The sequence below is a fragment of the Cryptomeria japonica genome, chromosome 7 (genome assembly GCF_030272615.1).
Source record: "Cryptomeria japonica chromosome 7, Sugi_1.0, whole genome shotgun sequence".
Lineage (NCBI taxonomy): Eukaryota > Viridiplantae > Streptophyta > Pinopsida > Cupressales > Cupressaceae > Cryptomeria > Cryptomeria japonica.
The window spans coordinates 675,309,755-675,333,563 of record NC_081411.1 but is presented as its reverse complement, the minus strand read 5'-3'; the positions used below and the strand labels follow the sequence as shown (position 1 = coordinate 675,333,563).

Genomic DNA, 23,809 nt, shown 5'->3' with positions numbered 1-23,809 from the left:
ATGTAAGTCTTGAAAAAATAACTTAAGTAGACACCATCAGAGAACAATGTTTCACTGTTATTAGCTCAAAACTTATCGCAACAATTTCATACAAGTCTCCCTCCTCTTACAAATGAGGGGGTCACCCCTTTATATAGGCCTCAAGCTATGATAAAATGCAAACCCTAATTAAGGTTTCCCCAAAAGATTCTCCACTCAAGATGCAACAAAGTGGGAATCAACAATAAATACCCCATAAAGCTCATATACAATTAATTACAATCTTGCCGAAAATGGCACCCATAAAGCATTAATTAACCATTATATTTAAAAAGTGCGCACTATGCAATGAATGTACCCTCATGCAAAAATCACCCATGATGCCATAAATGCTCCATCATTTCCACATGCGACGACTGCATACATAAGGAATCTGCCATAAATTTAACATGCAATGACTGGGCCACCATTTGGTCAAATATTCCGATAATGAATGTGCCATTCTACTGCCATGTGTTCAATAGATCCTCACCATGCAAGTGGACCCCGTCGTCGTATATCCGCTCTTGCATATCTGGAATTGTTGGAGAAGGAAAATTCGATTCAGGAAGAATTTTCTTGAAGTCTCCTCAACTTTCCTTGCTTGAAGAAGGTTTTCCATCAGTTTTCACCATCTCCTATTTTTTAGGAATTTTCCACAAATTAGGGTTTCAAGTCCAGGAGAGAGAAAATTCTCTCACTACTCCAAGTCTACCGTTATTTTCAATTTCGGATGATTCTTGATGCCCGAGAATGAATTTTTCAAATTTTTCCTTGGGGGGAAAATTTCTTGTTCAATTCATCCCTGATTCTTTGTAATGTCCCCACTTCGAAATAGAATTTAATAATAAATGATAATAATAAAATTAAAACATTAAAAATTAAATTAAAATATAAAATAATATAATTAAATATGACTAATTAAAAATTAATTAAGTTAATGAAAAGTCAAAAGACATGAAAGGAAAAGTTGTGACTCCCTCAACAATGAGATATAAAAAAGATAAGAGAACCTCATTTGAGAGGGGGGATAATTTGGTGATGAGAAGTGCAGATTTGATTTAAATAATAAGTGCAGATCTGATTATGAAAGGTTGTGTCCCTTTCAAATGGTAGAAATAATGAAGAGTTACACTCTTTCAAAGGGTGCTAATGGTGAAAGGGTATGTCTCTTGCCAAACGGAATACATGATGAAGAGGTGTGACCTCTCCCTCAAATTGAGAGATATAAAGGGAAGGAATCAAAAGCATCTAGTGACACCACCATTGATAAGATCAGATCAGAATTGTTATCAAGTTACAGGAAGTAACATTTGTGTTCTTTATGGTATGCCTCCCAATCTGCAGGCGACATCTACAGTGCGAACTCCAACCACAGGCTACAATCTGCGTACAGGTAAGAGGGGTTAAGAAGTCTTAAGGTATATATGTGTGTGGACGTGTGTGCCACACACACACATATGCATTTTTATGAATACATATATCTCTAATGATTACTTATATGAATGTAGCAATAAAGATAGGAATCTATGTAGAATATGTATGTATATTTAGGATCATTAGAAAGATTAAAGAATATGTAAATGAAGACGTAAATTATGGAATGGAAAACAGTAATGAATTATAAAATGTAATATGATTATATGATGAAGGTTATAGGGAAGAAATTCCCTTAGCCTAATGGAGGGATTATGATAATCCCTGGAGGGCAGTATACACTGAATATCTATATGCATATATATGGCTTGGTTGACTAAGTTCATCCAAGAAGAGACGGATCTGGCTGGTCCCCTCTGAGGACTTGGATGATGGGATGCATCATCCAAGGCAAGGAATTGACATAGGGTCTTCCTTGGATGGCTTGGGTGTAAGAGGTTACACCCAAGACAGGGGCTTGGATGTAAGAAATTACATTCAAGACAGGAGTCGAATTAACCTTTGATTTCTTGGAGGGCTTGGATGTAAGAAATTACATTCAAGACAGGAGTCGAATTCACCTTCGACTTCCTGGAGGGCTTGGAACCAAGATGGGTTCCAAGAAGGCGAGCTTCACGGCCGCCTAAGGACATACTTTCGTATGGCAATTGTATCCTTTTTATTAGATAAAAGTTGTGATTATGTTAAGTAAGTATTTTAAAGTTAGATTGCAATTTAGATTACTTCTATATATATATATATGTTTGTTGTATTCTAACAATCTATTTTGCAGGTTAATGATCTCTAACTAGTAGGGACATTACATTCTTGCCAAGCAATTGTTTTTTTACCTTCAGTTCATCTCGGTGTGGAATTCATGTTGTGAAGGAATTCTCCTTTGGAAAGAAATTTGTTCCTTACCTTTGAGGAAGGAAATTCTTCATGCCTTTGCCAAATTTTCACCTTTTCCAAGAATTCTATCGTGAAGGAAGGAATTTCCAACACTTAGTCAATTTTTCACCTTTCCTGGAATTTTGTCCTGAAGGAAGGAATTTCCAACACTTAGTCAATTTTTTTCACTTTTTCCAAGAATTCTATCGTGAAGGAAGGAATTTCCATCACTTAGACAAGTTTTCCACTTTCTTGGAATTTCTTCTTCTTGGGCGCAATTCTTCCCCGAGGAAGGAATTTTTGTGCTCTTTGAATTCATCATGTTTGCAAGGAGCTTTTCGACCAATTTTCACATCTACTTTTTAGGAAATTTCCTAAAATTTAGGACCTGGAGACGGAGAATTCCCTCATGAGTCCAAATCTGCAAAATTTTTTGGATTCTGATAAGATTTGGTGTCTAAAAATGGAAATTTCAAACAAAATTTTTCAAGGGGATTTCTGCTTTTCATTCCTCCTTGGCCTTTCATGCCTTGGACAAATTTTCAATTTTCAAGCTTAAGCATGGAATTCACCTCGTCTTGGAATTTGATCATTTTCCATGCCTCCAAGCACCCCTCAATTTGGCGCTTTCCATTAGTCTAGGGCGGAATTTCATTGTGGAGGAGGAATTTCATCAAATGTTGAATCCTCCATGACTCGTCCATTTTGGCGCCCTGCTGAGGATTAGGGTGGAATTTCTCACTGGTGGAGGATTCAATGAATTTGTGAATCCTCCATGCCTTGTGTGTTTTGGTGCCCAGCTGAGGAGTAGGGCGGAATTTCTCATTGGTGGAGGATTTAATGAATTTGTGAATCCTCCATGAGACCTCCATTTTGGCGCTTGTCCTTGGCTTGGGGCGGAATTTTGCCTTCGAGGAGGAATTTTGTTTTTCCATGCTTCTTCTGGACTTGGATGGATTTTGAGCCCCTTCCGGATTAGGCTACCATATAAGAATTTGGGATGATTTTTCCAGACAGAGAAATTTCCCGAGCTTTCCATTTCAAGAGTGGGCTCAACCATCTTCTGGCTTTCTCTGTTTGCTTTCTGACTTTCCGGAATTAGAAATAGTTGCAAATGCCTGATCTTTGTCACCTTGCCCGAATGGTCTTTGTCAGAACAAACTTTCCAAAAACAGATCACTTTAAAGTGTCAAGTTAGACCCCTAGACAGGATACATGAATGACTTTACTATAAATAGAAACTTACTAAAAATAGTAAGTTTGATTTTTGGCAAAATGACGACATTTCGATACTCAGTAAAATCCCTAAAAAATAGGAACTTTCTAAAAATAGAAGGTTGTTCTGTTTTGGCTCAAATTTTACTGGGAGGTTCCTTAAAGGGTCCTGATTCCAGTCGTATGTTTAGTTTTTCCAAAACCCTAACATAAACCCCTAAAATCTAGGACAAAAGGTAGAAACCCTAAAAAAAGACAAAACAGGCCCTAGACTTGACCAAATTTGCTCAAACAAAAAGCAAACTTAATCAATATGACCCCCAAACACTTGCAATGTAGAGAGACTGACGAGACTACTGCAAAAAAACAAAGCCAAAAGACCGAAAGGGCCTAAAAAGTAGGGGGTCTCCATTTGCAATGGGGCGATGTGTGAAAACGTCACAACACTACTGGACTCCACATTCTTAAGCTCATCAACACCAGGTTTTGCAAGGGGACCCCTTGGGTCATAGTCTGGTTCTTTGTGGGTTCGGCCTCACGAACGTAGGAAGAATTTCTGAACTTTTCTAGGAACTTGGGCCGAATTTGGCGCAAAAGATTCTTTTTGACTTTTTAAAAGTGTTTTTTTGCCAAAAAGGCAAATCTAACCCCCCAACTGTAATTTGACCTCTTAAAACATGGAAAAGGTAAAACTTATTTCATTTTTGCACAATGGAATAAAAAACAAAACTTCTTTGCTGCATTGCTCAAGGAGAGGCGAAGATTGATTGTTGCATGTTCCTAGTTGGTTCTTGTGCTATTCCTATGCGGTTGCAAGTGTAGATTCACTCTTAAAGAAATTGAAGAGGAAGATTTCATCAAAAGAGGTAGGTTTTTGTTGTTCGTTGTTTTTTTAAAAAAAAATTCCTTCCATTTTTTTTTACAAATTGAAATGAAATCTCTAGTTTTGTTTTATTTTTTCATTTTGGTTTGTAGAATGGCAAGTGCTTCTAGTGTTGGGAATGAAGCCCTCTTTAAAATGAACCCAAGCTCACCCCTTTGGAAATATGTGGAAATGGTAGAACAACTTCTAGGTGGAGGAGGTTTCCTTTGGATTTGTTCTCATTGCACAAAACTATATAAGATCTCATATAGTTGAGTGAAAGCACATTTGTGCTTTATTTCTCAAGAAGGCATCAAATTTTGTCTAAGAAAGCCAAAAGGTAAAGGTCTTCTTGCAGAGGCACAAGTATTGGCATATATTTAAGAGCAAGCAACTGGGAAACAATCTTCTCATCCTTTGGCAAAGAGTAAGACAGCCTCTCCATCACCTCTAATTTTGAACATATAGAGGGCCATCCATTCTTGTTTATACCTCAAGAACGACCTGTATAGTCTCATAAGAGAGAAAAGGGACAGTTGGGAACAACATTTCACAATGAGGGTAGATAGATTGTTGAGCAAGACATAGGTAGATCCATCTATGTAATGGATTGACATTTAATGTTGTTTGCTCACCTTATTGGCAAAAATGGTGAGATCAATTAATGAGGCTCCAAAAGGGTTCAAGGGCCTAGGTTATGAGAAGGTGCATACTTATTGGTGAAAGAGGTGAAATATGTAGAGGACTCCTTGAAGCCCATCAAGGATTCATGGATTGAAACAGGGATGTCCATCATATTTGATGGATGGAAAGATGCAAGAAATCACCCATTGATCAACGTTATTGTAGTGTCCCCTAAAGGGGCAATGTTTTTGAGAGCAGTGGATTGTGGCAAGTGAAGGACGTTCCATTTATTGCTAATATTCTTTTCCAAGCCATTGAGGAAGTTGGCCCTCAAAATGTTGTTTAAGTGGTATAATAGACAATGCCAAAAATTGCAAGGCTGCTGGGTTATTGGTTGAGGAGTGATATCATCACATTTTTTGGACACCTTGTTAGTCCACTTACTCAACCTAATGCTGCAAAAAATTGGCAACAAAGTTGAATGGATCAAACAGGTGTATGCTGATGCTGAAGAGATCCAAATGTTTATCATTAACCACCATATGTTGCAAGGCATATTTAGACAATTCTCGAGATTGGAGTTGTTGAAGGTAAATTTTAAATTTAGTTAAATAATAAATATGTTTAGTAAACTTTTAAATTTAAATTTAATTTAAATTTTTCTTATTTTGATTTTGAAATAGGTTGCCGAGACCCGTTTTGCCTCCAACACATTGTGTTGAGATGACTTGTGAAGTTTTGTGAGGCACTAGATAGCATGGCAATTAGCCCTAGTTGGAGCATATGAAGGCAATCTAACACTACAAGGGCAACAAAATTTAAGAGAATGATACTAGATGAATCTTGGTGGAATCGTGTTGAGTATCTCCTAAATTTCATTGAGCCTATATTGAGCATGATTTTTTACACTGACATGGATAGGCCTTGTTTGGGTGAGCCATATGATGGCATTGACTCAATGATTGAGAAGATGAAAGTTGTCATAATTGAAAAAAAGCAAGATTTAGAAGAAACTTTCTTCAAACCAAACTATAACAAATCATTGTGGAGAGATGGAACAAAATGACCACTCCATTGCATCTCCTTGCTTTTTTGTTGAGTTCAAAGTATTATAATCAAGAACTCCTTATTGGCACAAGAGTTGCCCCTTATAGAGATCCCAAAGTTGCTCAAGGGTACAAGGCAGCCCTTTGTGGACTTTTTCCCCAAGATCTACGACCTGGAGTGAGGGCTGAATTCATGAGTTTTTCAAGCACATATGATTGTGGTCTTGAAGCTCATTGGGACAAGAGTAGGGTTCCTGCTCATAGTTGGTGGTACTTCCATGGAGAAGCATAGCAACACCTACAACCTACTACCATCAAAATTTTATTGTAAGTTCTTAGTTATTAAAAAAAAATCTCCTGTCTTTCTTATATTCTAAATTTATCTATCTCTTAACTCTTTATTTTCAAAATCTTGATAGGTTGCTAGTTCATCTTCATCCGAGACGAATTGGAGCACATACCCTTCATCCACTCAATAAAACACAATATACTACACTCCAAAAAGGTGGAGGACTTGGTCTTTGTACATTCAAACTTGCGGCTCCTCACACACAAAGAAAATGTCTACAAGCAAGGGGAGACAAAGCAGTGGGATATTGATGCAGAGCATGCCGAGTTGGATGATTCAGTTTTCCGCCTTGCTGCATTGGGAGTCGATGATGACCATGAGCGACCTAGTGATTATGACACTGATTATGCTAGTACTTCTGCCAATGCCAATTTTCGGTTCTTCTAATTTACCACAACATATGGAGGATGATGATATATTTGATGACCCATATGATACTTGTTTAATGATGGCTAATCGTTGACACTTGGCATTATTATTTTTGAACTAAAACATTAATATGGTGGTGTATTTGCTATTTTGCTATATGATTTGAACTAAAACTTTAATATACATCATGATAGTCAAGTTTTGACTATAATTATGGTGGAGTATTTTGCTATGTTATTTGACTATTAGTGTAGTGTATTTTGATTGATAGTGGGGCAACGACAACTTCATTGATGAGGGATTGGTGGCTAAGATGGACAAGATTTTGAGGAATTTAGTTTTACAATTGGTGATGGGTGTACTATTCCATGCAAACAAAGGAATTAGCAATTGGAGTTGACTCTTAGAGGGCACAAGATGCTAGATGACTTGTATGTGATTGGCATTGGTGGATAGATTTGGCATTGGGAGTGCAATGGTTGCGCTCGCTTTGTGAGTACACAAAATTATCAAACCTTGGAGTTGAAGTTCAAATCCGATGGCAAGAAGGTAGTTTTTTGTGGCCTCTCCAATAGGGGGTCCCCATGATGGTCTCAATAGAGGATGGAGAGAGCTTTTTGTAGAGACCAAGTAGATTGGATAGTTGAGTGTTTGATTACAAATATGGGCTCATCCAAGGATGGGAGGTCTTATCATGTTGACATTTAATCCATTGTGGACAAACATAGCAAGGTGTTCAATGAAATTCCTCTAGGTTTACTATTGGATAGAGGCTTTCAACATGCATTTTGAGCTAGAGGAAGGAGCAAAACCTATGATCACTACACCTTATTGTCATCCTAGGAGACATGAGGAGGAGATTGAGATGGCAATTAAAGGGTTGTTGGAAATGGGATGCATACGTTCTAGCTCTAACCCATTTGCTTCTTTTGTGGTCTTGGTAACAAAAAAATGGCACTTTGAGGATGTGTATTGATTATTGAGCCCTTAATAAAAATGTTATCAAGAAATGCTACTCCATACCTAGGATCGATGATTTGATAGATGAGCTTCATGGTGCGGTGTACTTCAAGATTGATTTATAGTCAGGGTATCATTAGATAAAGGTTAGAGGCACAAAATAGCTTTCAGGTGTAACAATGGGCGCTATGAGTTCTTGGTCATGTCATTTAAATTGACCATTGCACCCACCATTTTTCAGTCATACAAGTGAGGGATTTTGTGCTAATTTTCCTTGATGACATCTTGATTTACAGTAAGACATGGGAGGATCACTTGAGGCACATAAATGAGATGCTTGGCATACTTGAGCAGCATTCGTTCTATGCCAAGGTATCCAAATGTGAGTTTGGTTTGACTGAAATATATTATATTTGGGGCATAAGATTAGTGCCCAAGGGGTTAGTGTGGATAAGGAGAAAATTAAAGCGACATAGGATTCGCCTAGATTAAGGACTTTATCACATTTGAGGGGATTTGTGTGTCTTTGCAATTACTGTAGGAGGTTTGTGAAGGGTTTTCACAACTTGCAACCCCATTGATAGATTTGATGAAGAAGGGGGCCTTCTCTTGGAGCACTTCAACACAAAGAGCTTTTTACAAGCTCAATAAGGTAATGAGTTCATGTCTTGTTTTGGGTATTTCAAATTTCTCACTTCTTTTTTGTTTTAGAATGTGTTGTTTCTAGGGAGTAGATTGGAGCAGTTTTAATGCAAAATAGACACCCTATAGCATCTGAGAGTAGGAAGCTCAAGGAGATGGAGAGGAGCTTCTCTATTTATGACAAAGAGATGTTGGCCAATATGCATGCACTAGCCAAATTCAGGAAATACTTGGTTTGTGGGAAATTTGTGGTGAAAATGGATCATAATAGCTTGAAGTTCTTCCTCAATTAGAAGGATTTGAATGATAGACAACAAAAATGGGTAAGTTACAAGCCTATGATTTTGGCATTGAATATGCTAAGGGATAGAATAATGTGGTGGTTGATGCACTCCCTATGAAACGATACTTTTTCTCTACGACTGATATAATTGCTGATTGGAAGGTTTCTCTAATTGTTGAATATGTCAAGAACACATTTGGTATTTGACATTTTGGATGGCAAGTTATAAGATGACAAGTGCAAAGTGGTTGATGAGCTCATTTTTTTCTAAGGAGCAGGTGTATATTTTATCGAAATCAAAGGTGAAGGAGAATTTTCTTAAGGCATGTCATGAAACACAATTCGTTGGTCATTGAGGGTTCTATAAGACATACAAGCAGGTAAGGGAGCATTTCTCTTGGAAGAGGGCTCAAAAGTGATATCTTGATGCATATTTGAGATTGTTTGGTTTGCCAACAAAACAAAACATAGCATGCATTTCTAGCTGTTTTGTTGCAGCCCTCACCTATCCCAAATCAGAAATGGGAGAGTATCTCCATGGATTTCATCACAAGCCTCCCAAAGGTGCAATGTAAGGATTGTATCTTGTGGTTGTTGATAGAATTACTGAATATGCTCATTTTCATGTTAAATCTTCAAAGTATAAGGCTCTACAAGTGGCTGATTTGTTCTTTAGAGAGATTTTTAGACTTCACGGGCTGCCAAGGAACATTGTTAGTGATAGGGATAACAGATTTATCTGCTTGTTTTGGCAAGAACTTTTTCGAGTGATAGGTATAGAATTGGTCTCAAGCTCTAGCTATCATCCTCAAACTAATGGGCAAATGAAAATTGTGAACAAATGGATGGAAGGTTACATGATGAACTATGTTACAAGGCACCAAATAGCATGGCTTAAGTGTCTATACCTTGGGAATATTGTTACAATTCTACTCATCCCATGTCTATAGATATGACTCCTTTCAAGGCACTCTATGGTTATGATGTTATTTCATTCATGGATTTGATTCTTTAATAGAGTACTAGGGGCTAGACATTTGATTCAACAAGGCTTAGACGTTGTCAATGCACTCAAGGAAAACTTCATCGGGCCCAAATCCAACAAAAGTTGTATGCTGATCACCACTAAATTGGAAGAGTTTTGAGGTGGGAGACATGGTATTCTTGAGAGTATAATCCTATATAATATAAGCACTCCTCTCAAGGGAAGTGGTGCTGATAAGTTGAAACCACAATTTTATGGATCCTATAAGATTATGAGGATTGGTGAGGTTGCATATGAGTTGGAACTTTGAGAGAATAACATAATTCATAACATTTTACATTTGTCATGTCTTAAGAAGGCCCTTGGAGAACATGTCACTCCCTCATTGGAGCTGCCCCCACTTGATGAGGGAAAATTGATTTTAGAGCTCAATGCATTCGTGGATGTAAGAGAAAGAAGTTGAGAAACAAGATTATTCTAGAGTATTTGGTGAAATGGAAGAATCTTACTGTAGAGGATGCTACATGGGGAGGTGTGGAGATTTTTAAGCATCTGAGTTTATAATTGTTTGAGGGCAAACAATTTAGATAAGGGAGGATTTATGTTCCCTCATTAGTTGGGTTGGCTAACAATGAATAAAAGGGTGTTTATAAAAACCCATATTAATTGATATTTAAATAAAAATAAAAATAATAAAATAAAATATTTGAAATTCAAATAGGGTGTATAGTTTTGGGCTGATCCATATTGTAAATAAATATAAAAATACAATAAAAATAAGTTCTTATTGCTGGCGAGCCTTGTTTGGGTCCTTATCCTTGATATTCAAATAGATATAAACGTCTTGCAGGCTGGGTGTGGCATTTGGAGATTTGGGTATGATTTTTGGGGTTATTTCTTAATTGGCGCTAGTTAGGATGAAAACCCTAGCTACACCTCAAGGTTGAATGAAATCCTAATGTTGTCTTGCCAAAATTCCTCCTAGATATTGCAATTTCATTCAGCATGCATTTAAATTTAACCCTACTAACTATTGTTTTGAGGCTGATCTCCATGATTGTAGTTTGAAGGGAGCTGTCCATCTTTTTCTGAAGATTGGTCACAAGTGGATCAATAGCTCAGTAGTAGAGCATCCAAGCACCAAATGGATGGTCCTATGTTCTAGTCCTAGCTGGTCCATGAAAAGCTTTTACAATTTGGAGGGCATGGAAACTTTGTTTTGTGCACATTTGCTTATAGGGGCAATGAGAGACATTGAATGGGGATGCTTGGTTGTAATTGTTGTATGTTGGATTCAATGGATGATTTTTTGTTACGATTTTTATTGTTGCAGATGATCTTTTGTGATATTTGTTGCATAAGACTGTATGATCCTTTGTTGGTTTACCCTGTATTGAAATGCCTTGTTTTTATCTATTCCAATAGGTTGATCTAGATAATGTTTTCCACTAAGATAGGCCCTTGGTTATGGTTAGTAGGTTTTTTTTTTTGATACATAAGATAAATATTCTATCAATTAAAAAATGTTAATTACTGAGTAAGATGTTTCAAGAAATATTTGTGACCAACAAATCAGTGTTCCACGGGGACACGTCCCCCCCCTTTTCGGCCACGTCTCCTAGGAGGAAACATCTCCGGGACGGGGGGACGGGGACGCGAAATCCCCCGCCGTCCCGCCACCGCCACCCAATTGCCGCCGGAGACGCCGAGACGTCTCCGCATCTCCCAGGGAGATGTGGAGACGTCTCCTGTCACCCCAGACCAAATGTAATAAAAAAAAATGATATTTTATAAAAAATGTGACTTTTCTAGGGGTTAAGGGGTAACCCTAATTGAACGTGGGCCACACCCTTTCCCCCAAAACAACACAAAACCATGTTTTTTTTAGATTTCACTCTCATTTTGGAAAACTGATTTTTTTTCCAGCAAGCTGAAGAGGAGGAAAAACTTGAAGAAGACTGATTGAAGGGGTGAGAAAAGTGATTGCAAGTGTGATAGGAGCTAGAAGAAGCAAGAAGAAGAGGAAGAAGAAGATTCTTTTGCATTTTGGAGAGATTTTTCAAGCACAAGGTAGGGTTTTTCAATTTTTTCTTGGTTTTTTTTTGGTTTTATTTTCTGATTTTCATTGTTCTATGCCATTTTTGGATTTTTTTTTTCCTATTCATCTCAAAATGAGATTTGATGTTGAATCTTGAGGGCAAAGCCTTCAAGATTCAACATCAAATCATTCATCATTTTGCCCTCAAGATTCAACATCAAATCTCATTTTGAGATGAATAGGAAAATTTTTTTTTTGTTAAACTAGGCTGATTTTATTTTTATTTTTATTTTGTGAAATGCAGTGTCAATTTCACAATGAGCTCCCAAGGCATGAGTGAAGATGACATGGAAATCCATTCTCATAGTGATAATGATTCAGAATATGAACCTGAAAATGAGGGGGGTGACCATGGGGCTGATCCTGGAGCCCAATCTAGTTCTATGGCGAGTGCACCAGTTAGTACAGGTTGCCCTTCAGAGTTGTTGGCACCATATGCTAGGGGTCGTTTTGATCCTAAGTCTCCTCTAAAACAGTTTGCTTCACGAATATCAGTACAAGGCACATCACATTCAAGTGGGGGAACAAGGAAGTGGAAGTGCAACATTTGTGACATTGAATGGTTCGGTAGCATTAGTAGGGTGAATGCACACTTTCTGTTTTGGAGAGGAAAAGGCGTGAAACATTGTAAGTTTTTGGAGGAAGCTAAAAATATATAGGACAAAATTGAGTTTAACAGGCTTTGGGGGGTTTCCAGATGACACAAATATTTCAATGCCTACTACTTTGTCTGCTAGGGTAGCACTTCAAGGCAACCGGAATCTGCCACATACTTTTCATTCTTCGTAGACAGGAGGAATGATGTTTGGATCTCCATCCACTTCCACTTCTACTGCCACTAGGGTTGGGAAACGTAGGTTGCAGACACCACAAAGCAACCACATTGCTGATATGTTTAATGTGCAGCTAAGAGATGAGATAGATGATTCCATTGGCAAGTTCTTCTTTGCCAATGGCATTCCATTTCATGTTACATGGTCTCCTTATTATAGGGAGATGATGGCTATGGTGGCCAAGGGAGGACCATTTTATGTGCCCCCAGGGGAGACGAAAATGAGGACCTCGATCTTGGATAAATGCTATTCTAAGATCAATATTTTGATGGAGAAGATGAAGGCATGTTGGGTGGCATCGGGGTGCAGCATAGTTATGGATGGGTGGACAGACATTAAACATCATCCACTCATCAACGTCATGGTCACATGTGCAGAGGGCCCATACTTCCTTAGAGTAGTTGATTGTACAGGACATCGTAAAGATACTGATTTCCAGTTTCAGGTCCTCAGGGAGGCTATTGAGGAGGTTGGGCCACAAAATGTGGTCCAAGTAGTGACAGATGCAATCCATGTGTGTAGAGCAGCAGGGAGACTCATTGAGGCAGCCTATAGACACATTTGGTGGACCCCATGTTGTGTGCATGCCATGAACAATGCACTCAAGGACTTGGGGAAGATTGACTGGATTAGAGGGGTGGTCACCGATGCGAGAGATGTGCAGATGTTTATCTGCAACCACCACACTTCACATGCACTCTTCAGGACCTTCGCGAAGGAGTTCTTGAAACCAGTTGAGACTAGATATGCATCCTATTTCATTCTCTTGGAGAGAATGATTGAGTTGCAAGAGGCATTGCAACTCATGGTTATGACTAATGAGTGGAATAGGTGGGTTGAGGCCAAGACAGAGCAGGGGAGAAGGGTGAAGGAGATAGTGAAGAGTGATGTGTTTTGGATTGATGCAAAATACATTGTCTCCATCATATCTCTAGTATTCCAGGTGATCAGATATGGGGATGGGGATGCACCTAACCTTGGAGAGGTGTATGAGTGCATTAACTCTATGCTTGACTAGATGAGGGCTGCTGTGCGAGTGAATGACCCCTCTCTAGCATTCTACAATGAGCAAATCCAGCCTATCATTCAGTGTAGATGGGACAAGTTGAACACTCCTTTGCATATGGCTGCCTTTGCCTTGAATCCTAAGTGGTACAAGGCTAGACCAGGTAGAGTGACACCGATTCAGGATGATGAGGTGAAGGCGGGTTTCTTTAGGTGCGTAGAGAAGATGTTTGATTCCAGAGATGCCGACACAATTCGCACTAAGTGGGAAAGATTTGCCACTCTTAGAGGTTATTTAGATGCGGCAAAGATGGATATAGACATTATGGCACAAGAGGACCCACTTTTGTGGTGGATTTATCGTGGCTCGAAATCTTTGACCACCACTCTAGCCATCCGTCTGCTATCCCAGGTTTCCAGTTCTTTAGCTGTTGAGAGGAATTGGTCTACATATAGCTTCATCCACTCTCTTAAGAGGAACAGTCTTATCTCTAAGAGAGTAGAGAAGCTTGTGGCTGTACACAGTGCTTTGCATCTCATGGACCGCAAGACACTTGTGCACAAGGAGAGTCCAGCAGCACGATGGGATGTAGAGCCAGAGGAGCCTTCACATATTGATGAGGATGATCCTACCACTTCAGATGCAGGGCTAGTTGGTGTGAGCTTGAGGGATCTTGATCTTCAAGAGTCCAACAGTTCCAGTGAGGAGGAGTTTGCAGATGATTAGAGGCCTCCATTAGCTACATTTGAGTTTTGTCATTTTGTCTTTGACTCCAGTCTCTTTTGTAATGCTATTGCTACACGTATTTGTATTTGGCTACTCATTGTAATGATGGATCATGTAATCATCTTTATTATTATAGACTTTGCAATGGCATCAGATATTCATATTTTTCGTTTTCCTTTTTCGATATAATAGAAATCTCCAATTTGACAATTTCATATGTCAAATTTTATTTAGCATTTAGCAATTACTAATCTTGGTATTTCCTATAGTTTCATTTGAAATCTAATTCTTATACTGTTATACTGTCGTACATCTTTTCAAAACTAGTTTTTCAAGTACTATATGTATATGTATAACTATATTAGCACCGCCACCCCGCCACCCCCCACCGTCCCCAAACTTAGGCCCTTGGTCCCTCCGTCCCCAACGCCCGTGGAACATTGCAACAAATGCATTTATGCCATCCCAAACCCTAGGAGTGCAAGAAGCCATTAGGGCATCACACATTATAGTGCTAAGCCCACAAAAAGCCCACAATTTTTTTGACAAACATTGCAGGCCCCAAAAACAAGAAACAAGACCAATCTCAGGCTTAGTATCCGGGAGCAAAGACAGGCATACCACGAATGCAGCATCAACGCCATGAGATCTAACCAACCAGCTTGAGTCCATTATGAGCTCCAAAAAGAGATTGCTAAAAAACCTTGCGTTTTGGTCTTAGCCAATATAGACTGACTTCATGAAGTCCAAAAACTCCCCGATCCCTGCCCAGTTTTGCACTGGTTCAAAAAAGTGAAGCTTTTTGAGGAAGTTGCAACCCCTCCCAGCCTTAAACTTGTGCCAGTCCAGGTCATTGCTGTCAATGCCCAGTATGAAGGGGGAGTCGTTCCACCCTGACGGTGGGATCCAACAACTTATAGAGGTCCTGCAGACGAGGAATGCCCATGCTAGGCTGTTTGAAGACAATGACATTTTTATTCCTCCCTGGTACTCTCACACCAACAACCTTGCCATGGTTAAACAATTGCTTTTGGTTGGTTGATGTCTAGAAGTGAGGCAACAAAACGAGATGCAATGTCAGAATTGACCCTGTATCTCTTTGATTTTAGAAACTCCCATTCGAGGATGAGCTTGATAACAGCCACCTTGAACCTTGCTGTAGCTTTAAAAACAGAACTCAAACGGGCATTGGAAACATACCCTAAAAAAGACATCTATCGGTTTGTGCCAAGCAATTTTATGGGGGTCTCCATTTCACCAAACCAAGCTATCATGCCAAACAATTTGATGGGATAGAAAGATTTGTTTGCAGACCTAGGATATAAAGCTGAGTCTCAAATCCCATTAATCACCAAAACATTAATTGTTGTCCCTTTGAAATTAGAGGATGTACTATCCAGCCTATCATTTCTTGCTTCGAAAGGAAAACACCATCAAAGCCAACATTTTCATACATATGATCATAAATGAGATTAAATCTAAATTGACATAGGCAAATTGCAAACAGCATCACTCAAAAAGGCAACAACGATCCCAAAAACGAAGAGCCACCAATCGAATGGCTTTCATAGATACATTAATGCTATGACAAAGATACTCTCAATCGGGTTTTTCAAGACCACAAGCAAATCATTAACTTATCTCTGTCCCATCTTCTGCCATAGTTGCTAAAGCATTGGCTTCACTGTTGGCTTCCCTATAGACATGATTAGCAGTAAATACCTCAAAGGATTTGACTATGTCTAAATCTTCTTTCAAGAGGGCCTATAGATGCTAGTTCATTGTTAAGCCTTTCCCATTTTAATTAATAATAATTGCCGAATCACCTTCAACCTCAACCAATGGAAATTTGAGTTCTCTACATTTGCGAAGGCCCAAAATAAGCACCCTAAACTCGGCAATGTTGTTTATGCCTTTGGGAAGGGGTAAAGACAACCTACTAATAATTGTCCCTTCCCAATCTCTGATCAAACAAACAGCCCCCGATTTACAAGGATTCCCCTTTGATGCACCATTGCAATTCAGTTTCACCCATTCCGCTTGAGGACCTTGCTCCTCTCTTAGGCTTATGGTATAAGACCCCCCAGGACCAACAATTGGTGGATTCCTCAACCCAAACCAGTTGCTCTTCATGCTAGCATCCCATGCACCAAAGGAGGCTTGTCTAGAAATTTGGTTCCTTACCCGACTAGTAGCTGTCTCTACCATTGAAGCTTCAACTTTATTGAGGAAAGAATTGATATTCAGCGCCTTGTCCTGGAAGTTACTCCTATCCCTCTCCTTCCAGATTTCCCACATTAGGATAGATAGACAGATAATCCATTGGCATGAGAAGTCTGAAGCTTTGTTGAACTCAGAATATCTTTTGGAAGAGCACTCTTCCAACCTAGCTTTGAGCAAAGGCATAGATTCTTGCACAAACAGGCACCCAAGAAACAAGTGGTTGACATTCTCTTTGCTGCTCCTACATAAGACACATCTCGAGGGACCTTTGAAACCCATTTTCCTGAATCTCTCAGCTGCCAACACTTTCTTTTGCAAAGCTGCCCATGTGAAGGTTCTGGTCATGGGCAGGTAGAGCTTATGCCAACATAAACCAATAGGGACCACTGCTTCCCCAAAATTCTGCCCCCTCTCAAGATTTCTGTAACCATCCTTACATTATATTGCCCAGATTTGCAAACATTCCACATGATAGCATCTTGACCATCCCGCAGCAGCACTGACCTTTCCTTGAGAATCTCTTTAAGCAATTCAACTTCTCTGATAGGCAGCGCCAAAGCATCCTTTTCCTTCCAAGACCAAGTTCTTATCCTATCCTTGAATTCCACCTTCAAATAGTCACTCACAAAAGGACCCCAATGCTGCTTAAGGAAATTCTTAAATATAGCCACCTCCACAATTTTATCGATACTAACATAAACACACCAGGAGTCCTCCCAAAACAGGGTAGAGCGACCATCATGGAGGTCCCAAGTGAGAAAGTCAGCGATAGAGGCTGACATTCTTGTATGAAATTCGAGATTCTTGAACCACAAGGGGCGTTAGGTGAGTAGTATACTGGAATCTGTATCATTCTCCAAATATTTGTCTCAAAATTCTTGCCCACTTAAGGCAATGCTCCTTCTACGTTCTCCGTACAAGTTTGACACCCAAAGCCATATTCTGAAACTAAAGTTGTCTAATCCCAGCACCACCCAAGTCTTTAGATCTGCACACTTCGTCCTAGGCAATCAAAAGAATCTATGGAGGGACTGGTCCATCTAATGGCTAGCCCCAGCTGAGAGAGAAAGGCAAGACATAAGATAATTAGGAATGGCAAAGAGGATTGCCTTTAGCATCGTAATTCGTCAGGCCCAAGACAACCACCTTCCTTTCCAAGAGGCAGCTCTATTAGAGATTTGTCATAAAGGTTGTCCTATAACTTGTTTGTCCTTATTCCCTATTTAAAGGAATCCCAAGATAAGAGCATGGAAGAAGCCCTCTTTTGAATCCTAAGACTCTTATGATCTCTTCCTCTTTCCTAACAGCACTAGGAAAGAAAATAATTTCAGATTTGTTTGCACCTACCTCTTGACCTGAAGCAGCAGAATATAGATTAAGGATCTCCTTGATAGCTCTTGCCTCTTGTCTTATAGCAATCCCAAAAAGAAGGGTGTCATCAGCGAATTGCTTGTGAGAAATAGGAGGAAGAGAGCTGGTCACTTTTAACTCCTTTAATATTGCCCCTGTCCAGCTTGATTTATGGATCTGCCCAATGCCTCAGTCATAAAGATAAAGAGGAAAGGGGACATGGGATCTGCTTTGCCTTATGCCCTAAGAAACTTTAGAAAAATCATCAGGAGAGCCATTGACCAATACAGAAAACCGAGGGCTGGAAATATGGTTAGTAGGTTATTAATGCCACTAACTCTTGACAATGTTTGTTGTGAAACTCAGCGAGTGATATTGGTTTACATTTTTTATTTATATGGATTGTCCTTAGTGATACTTGTTTCCAGTGGAACTAAGAGAATTTTCTCTGTTGTTTTTAGTAAGTTTTTCGATTTATTTTTTAATTTAATTTATAGATTTAGATTGGTCTTGTATGATTTTGTAAGGGATGTGAATGTTCCCTGACTATGTGGTATGTAGAGTATAAAGTGTAAGTTTTTGATTTATTTTTTAATTTAATTTATAGATTTAGATTGGTCTTGTATGATTTTGTAAGGGATGTGAACGTTCCCTGACTATGTGGTATTAAGAGTATAAAGTGTAAGTTTTTTGATTTATTTTTTAATTAATTTGTAGATTTAGATTGGTCTTGTATGATTTTGTAAGGGATGTGAATGTTCCCTGACTATGTGGTATGTAGAGTATAAAGTGTTCATTCTATTGCTTGTTATCGGAGCAAATGATCATTGTTTTTGATCTTTTTTTAATTAGTGAAACTGTGTAATGGTTCTTTGATCGATTTGATAATGATATTAATTGTTCCCAGTTGTGTACATCATCCTTGATTGTGCTTGGCTATTTTTAGTAGTGACATAAAGGGACCATGTTAATGTCTATTATGTGTATGAACGATGTAGAGTAAATGACAATATAACAATGGCAGGACCTTTGTTGCATGTGTGATGCGTATATATTTAGTTATGTTTGCTGTGGGGTATTCCATCTTCAATAGGTAATTTCTCGTGTGCAAAAATCATTTTCTGAAGATTAATTCTTAATCATGTTTTTATAGTTGTAAAAATTATAGATTATGTTCATCTACTTATAGTTGCTCATGCAAACAAATCTTCATTTCTATATTGCAGTGAAGTGAGACCATCACCATGAAAAAGGTGAAAAACGAACATGCATCTGAGCTAAAAGTTTCTCACAAAGATGGGAAGAAAGCATATATTGCTGACGGTTCAGTAGGGACATCCAAGAAAATCAGTAAGCATAATATTTTTTTGGAGTCTGCACATGATGGACCCTCAAAAATAAATACCAGCAATGTAGTTCCTCCAGGGGAAGGGATGTCAACTACAGTGGATGATATCCTTCCAAAGGAGATGAAGGAGCTGAAGATTGGTGATGACAAGAGCAATAGTCTTGATGAGAAGGTTAATAATAGAGCTTTATCTGCGGCTTTTCAATCTGAATGATTTTTTATAATATGATTTTAAATTCACATATTTAAATGCAATTGCCTTCAGACTAGTATTTGTTATGGAGTGGTTAAAGGGCAAGTAAATCATGCAATAACATGTAGGACGAATTTTGGGTTGCAAACTATAATCTGAACTGTCTTTCATTATCATATTTCTTCTGGACATCTATGAATGTATTTCATATGAAATTGTTAGGAGTGAAGAGCATTTTTTGTTTTTTGTATCAAACGTATGGCTTAAACATTTTTTTCTTTAGGAAATGGATGCCCCTGTAGTTGATGAAAATTTTACTGACGTTGGACAAATTATTGTGACAACCATATGTGGGAATAGTGGACAGCCTAAGCAGGTAAGCTTCTTATTTTTTGCAATTGAAAGAATTTTTTCCGAAAATATGAATTTTTAATCTTATTTATTATCTTTGCAGACTGTGAGTTACAAGGCTGAACGGGTTGTAGGCACTGGTTCCTTTGGGATTGTCTTTCAGGCATGCCTGTTGAGCCTTTAATTTATTAGACTTTGATATACTAAATATTGGATCCTACTACCGAAGCACTCTGTAGCTATATTATTGGTGTAGTTTGCTATAATATAAGATGTTAAGTCATTTCTTGTCTGACAATAATAACCTGAATGACTTATTTTTTTATGTTATAGGGATTTAAACTTGCTTTTTGACTATCATTACATCTCTCCTATTCAGGCTAAGTGCTTAGAGACTGGTGAGACAGTAGCCATCAAAAAGGTCCTGCAGGACAGACGATATAGAAATCGTGAATTGCAAACGATGCGCCATCTGGATCATCCCAATGTTGTAACTCTAAAGAACTGTTTTTATTCTACTTCTGAAAATGATGAAGTCTACCTGAACCTGGTACTTGAGTATGTACCAGAAACAGTTTATCGCATTGCAAAGCACTATGCCAGAATGACACAGAGGATTCCTCTGATTTATGTAAAATTATATGCTTATCAGGTTGACATTGTTTCTCTACATGGACTCAAAATAGATTTGATTTTCTTGCTTGGCATGCCTTTGCTTTAGGAGATAACATGATGCAATATGTTTCTGGCAGATATGCAGGTCATTGGCTTATATTCATGGTGCAATTGGTGCATGTCATAGGGATATAAAGCCACAAAATCTTTTGGTGAGTCGTTATGTCAGTTGTGGCAAAATCAATATAATGGTAATGATTTTACTATAATTTACTGATAAGGTGATTTTATAGGTCAATCCTCAGACACACCAGCTCAAACTATGTGACTTTGGAAGTGCAAAAGTTCTGGTAAGCAAGTTGATTCTGGATCAAAAATCCCATTTGTAATTCTAGATAGCTTCTACTTTTACTTTTGTATTTGGCTGCATTTATAAATTTTTTTAAGTACATTTATGAAGTCTTAAATCTCTGTTCTGAGTTCTTCAAAGGGGTGCCTTATATTTATACCATATCCTGCATAAACTTGTTTAAATTGTGTTATATTGTATTTTCAAAGGGTTGTATCATTTTATAGGTCAAGGGTGAACCAAATATATCCTATATTTGCTCACGGTATTATAGAGCTCCTGAACTCATTTTTGGAGCCACCGAGTATACAACTGCTATTGATATATGGTCAACAGGATGTGTTATGGCTGAGCTGCTTCTTGGTCAGGTACATGGGATTTTTAATTTTTGATGTCAAAGATCTTCCAATTCCGCTTTTGGAAAATTATAGAATCCTGAATTTGGAGAGTTCTCAATAATCATATTGTATTCATTACTGCTGCACAGCCATTATTCCCTGGTGAGAGTGGAGTAGATCAACTAGTGGAGATAATTAAGGTGATTTATCTTTCAGTTGTTGATGTGTTCTCCACTATGATACCCTATCAAATGCAGAAAATAAAACACGTAATTTTATGTAGATTCTTGGCACTCCCACTCGAGAGGAGATCAAATGCATGAATCCTAATTATACAGAGTTCAAGTTTCCACAGATAAAGGCCCACCCTTGGCACAAGGTTAGTACTGTAAACTACCATATTGCTGCATTCTTCCTTTTAGGTCCACAAGAAAATGACATCTGCTTTTACAGGTTTTCAACAAGCGAGTTCCTGCGGAGGCTGTTGATCTTATCGCAAGACTTCTTCAATACTCACCACACCTCCGTTGCAATGCGGTAAGTCACATTGATATATGTTTGGAACATGGATGACAGTTTTATTCTTGTAGATATTTGAGGTTGCAGATGTTTCCTTTTGTTAAGTCGAGAAAATTCTAAAAGGGGATTGTCTAATACACAGCTTGAAGCATGTACACATCCCTTTTTTGATGAGCTTCGAGATCCCAACACCCATTTGCCCAATGGCCGTCCGTTGCCCCCATTGTTCAACTTCAAACCACCTGGTAATCCTGAATCGCTTTTTTAAAGTGTTGTTTGCTCAGATGCATTTTTATTTAGATAATGTCCTTTTGCTTTGTCTAGTGTGTCACATGTGATCAATGTTTTTTATGCAGAATTGAAAGGGGCTTCTCCGGACATACTTCAAAGATTAATTCCTGAGTTTGCAAGAAAGCAGTGTCCTTTTCTTGACCTTTAATTGCTCATTCTTTATGGTACACTTTGACTCTCCTTGTAAGGGAAGGTGACGATTTCCGATTATTATATGGTTGTATATGGGAAGTAAGGAACGTGGATGTTGGTTGCGATCGAAGGCCTGTTATTTATCCTTGTCCTGGGCTTAGTCACTGCAGACAAAAGATTGTATTGGATGTATTGGATGAGCATTGGTCACTGCAGACAAAAGATGGCCCATGTTGTTGCAATAATGTCAAAGTAAGCTATCAAACAAAATTCCGTTTAATTATATAACCTATCCTTGGAACTTGATGATCTCTTGTAAACTGTTAAATTGTATCCGAAGGAAAAAAAGAAGCAGCAGCAATGGATTAAATGATATCGATGCCAGCTTTGAGCTTCATGATTGCTTGCAACTTATGGCTTCTAAACTTTACACATTCTTAATGATGTTTATTCATCAGTTCTTTGTACTCTAATTTTTGTCTCTCATATGAGGGAAGGACATGTTTTTCAGCGAATATTTCACAGACTGAATGGATGAGTCTTTAACTTTAAAAGATTTATTAGGCATACAACTTGCTGCTATACCCATGTTTAGCATTTGTTGTTGCTTCAATTATTTAAAGTTTATAATTGTTCTTCTCAAAGCATCAAAATTGTCAAAGCAGAAAGATCGGTACATTTCGAAAGGCCCAAAGGGCAAATCTGGTTTATATGTTTTCCAGCAGATGTAAAACATCTGCTAGATGAATAGTTGTTAAACCTTGTAACAGAGTTCAGATCCAGAAAAATTAAGTCACCTTGAATCAGCAGAAACGCTATAGAATGTTATCATCCAACTTTGGTAATCCAAAAACAAGACAACAAAGAAGCCAAGCAGAAGAATCAATCACGACATACACAGCAATCATTCAAAGATAAATTGCCATACTTCCTCAATTCATTCAAACCGTAGCTGAGGAGAATGAACCATAGAGTCTCTAACTAACATAAATGTGCAGCATCACATGGGTAATGTGCAAAACTTAATAAAGTTTAAGCCATCACCGAAGATCAGATTCTCTAATTAAAGCAATAAAGTGAACACTACAAGTTTGAACTAGATGCCATTTCATACCAAAAGGAAGATAAGTCAAAGTCTCTTGCCAGCTGAAACTGACTCAATTATGTTATTAAAATGACTGAAGCTTCTTCTGTCTTTCTTGCGTGATGTGGATGACTCTGCGCTCAAATCTTTATAGAAGCATCAACACCTCACATGATATGCTTGAAGAACTGCTTGATTGTCTTTAACCTTTAACATACAAGATCAATCCGGTGTCACAACATTTCTTTTTGCACGCGTGTTTTGAGCCATTTGATATCCCGGAGACAATGGCATTGCTTTAAAGCCACCATTGAGAGAGTCAGATTGAAGTAGCAGAGCGTAAACACAAACCCAATAAGGCACATATAATTCAACATCACTGGAATTAATAAATATGGGAGGACAAACTCATGTAAAAACTACAAAATGCACATCAGGCTTTACTACCGTAAGAAGAACGAATTGCAAATGGTTTGCATGCCATTCAATGATCTGAAATGGATCAGTTGTAATTCGTATAAAGCTTGAAACCATGTATTCAAATATATATCTATTTCTTCAATTGGATTGTATGACCTGTAAGACAACTCCAAGTTTGCATTCACTCCAAGGCATCACTGTCGGAATGTTATAGATGACTGAACTGAGTGGGATAAAGCTGCGGAAGATTTTGAGGGAAGTTTGGAATTGATG

At 38.3% G+C, this 23,809-nt stretch overlaps 1 protein-coding gene across 1 annotated transcript in view; it reads left to right on the top strand.

The window, feature by feature from the left end:
• LOC131040371 (shaggy-related protein kinase epsilon) overlaps positions 1–22,614 on the top strand; it is a 37,659-nt gene extending 15,045 nt beyond the window's left edge. Inside the window, exons 2-13 of the mRNA XM_057973274.2 lie at positions 19,123–19,416; positions 19,721–19,813; positions 19,892–19,951; positions 20,168–20,440; positions 20,541–20,615; positions 20,697–20,753; positions 20,980–21,120; positions 21,240–21,290; positions 21,374–21,469; positions 21,544–21,627; positions 21,752–21,854; positions 21,966–22,614. Coding sequence (XP_057829257.2) covers positions 19,141–19,416; positions 19,721–19,813; positions 19,892–19,951; positions 20,168–20,440; positions 20,541–20,615; positions 20,697–20,753; positions 20,980–21,120; positions 21,240–21,290; positions 21,374–21,469; positions 21,544–21,627; positions 21,752–21,854; positions 21,966–22,048 — 1,392 coding nt within the window. The 5' untranslated portion in view covers positions 19,123–19,140 and the 3' untranslated portion in view covers positions 22,049–22,614. The remainder of the gene's footprint in view (positions 1–19,122; positions 19,417–19,720; positions 19,814–19,891; positions 19,952–20,167; positions 20,441–20,540; positions 20,616–20,696; positions 20,754–20,979; positions 21,121–21,239; positions 21,291–21,373; positions 21,470–21,543; positions 21,628–21,751; positions 21,855–21,965) is intronic.
• The last annotated feature ends 1,195 nt before the right edge of the window (positions 22,615–23,809 follow it).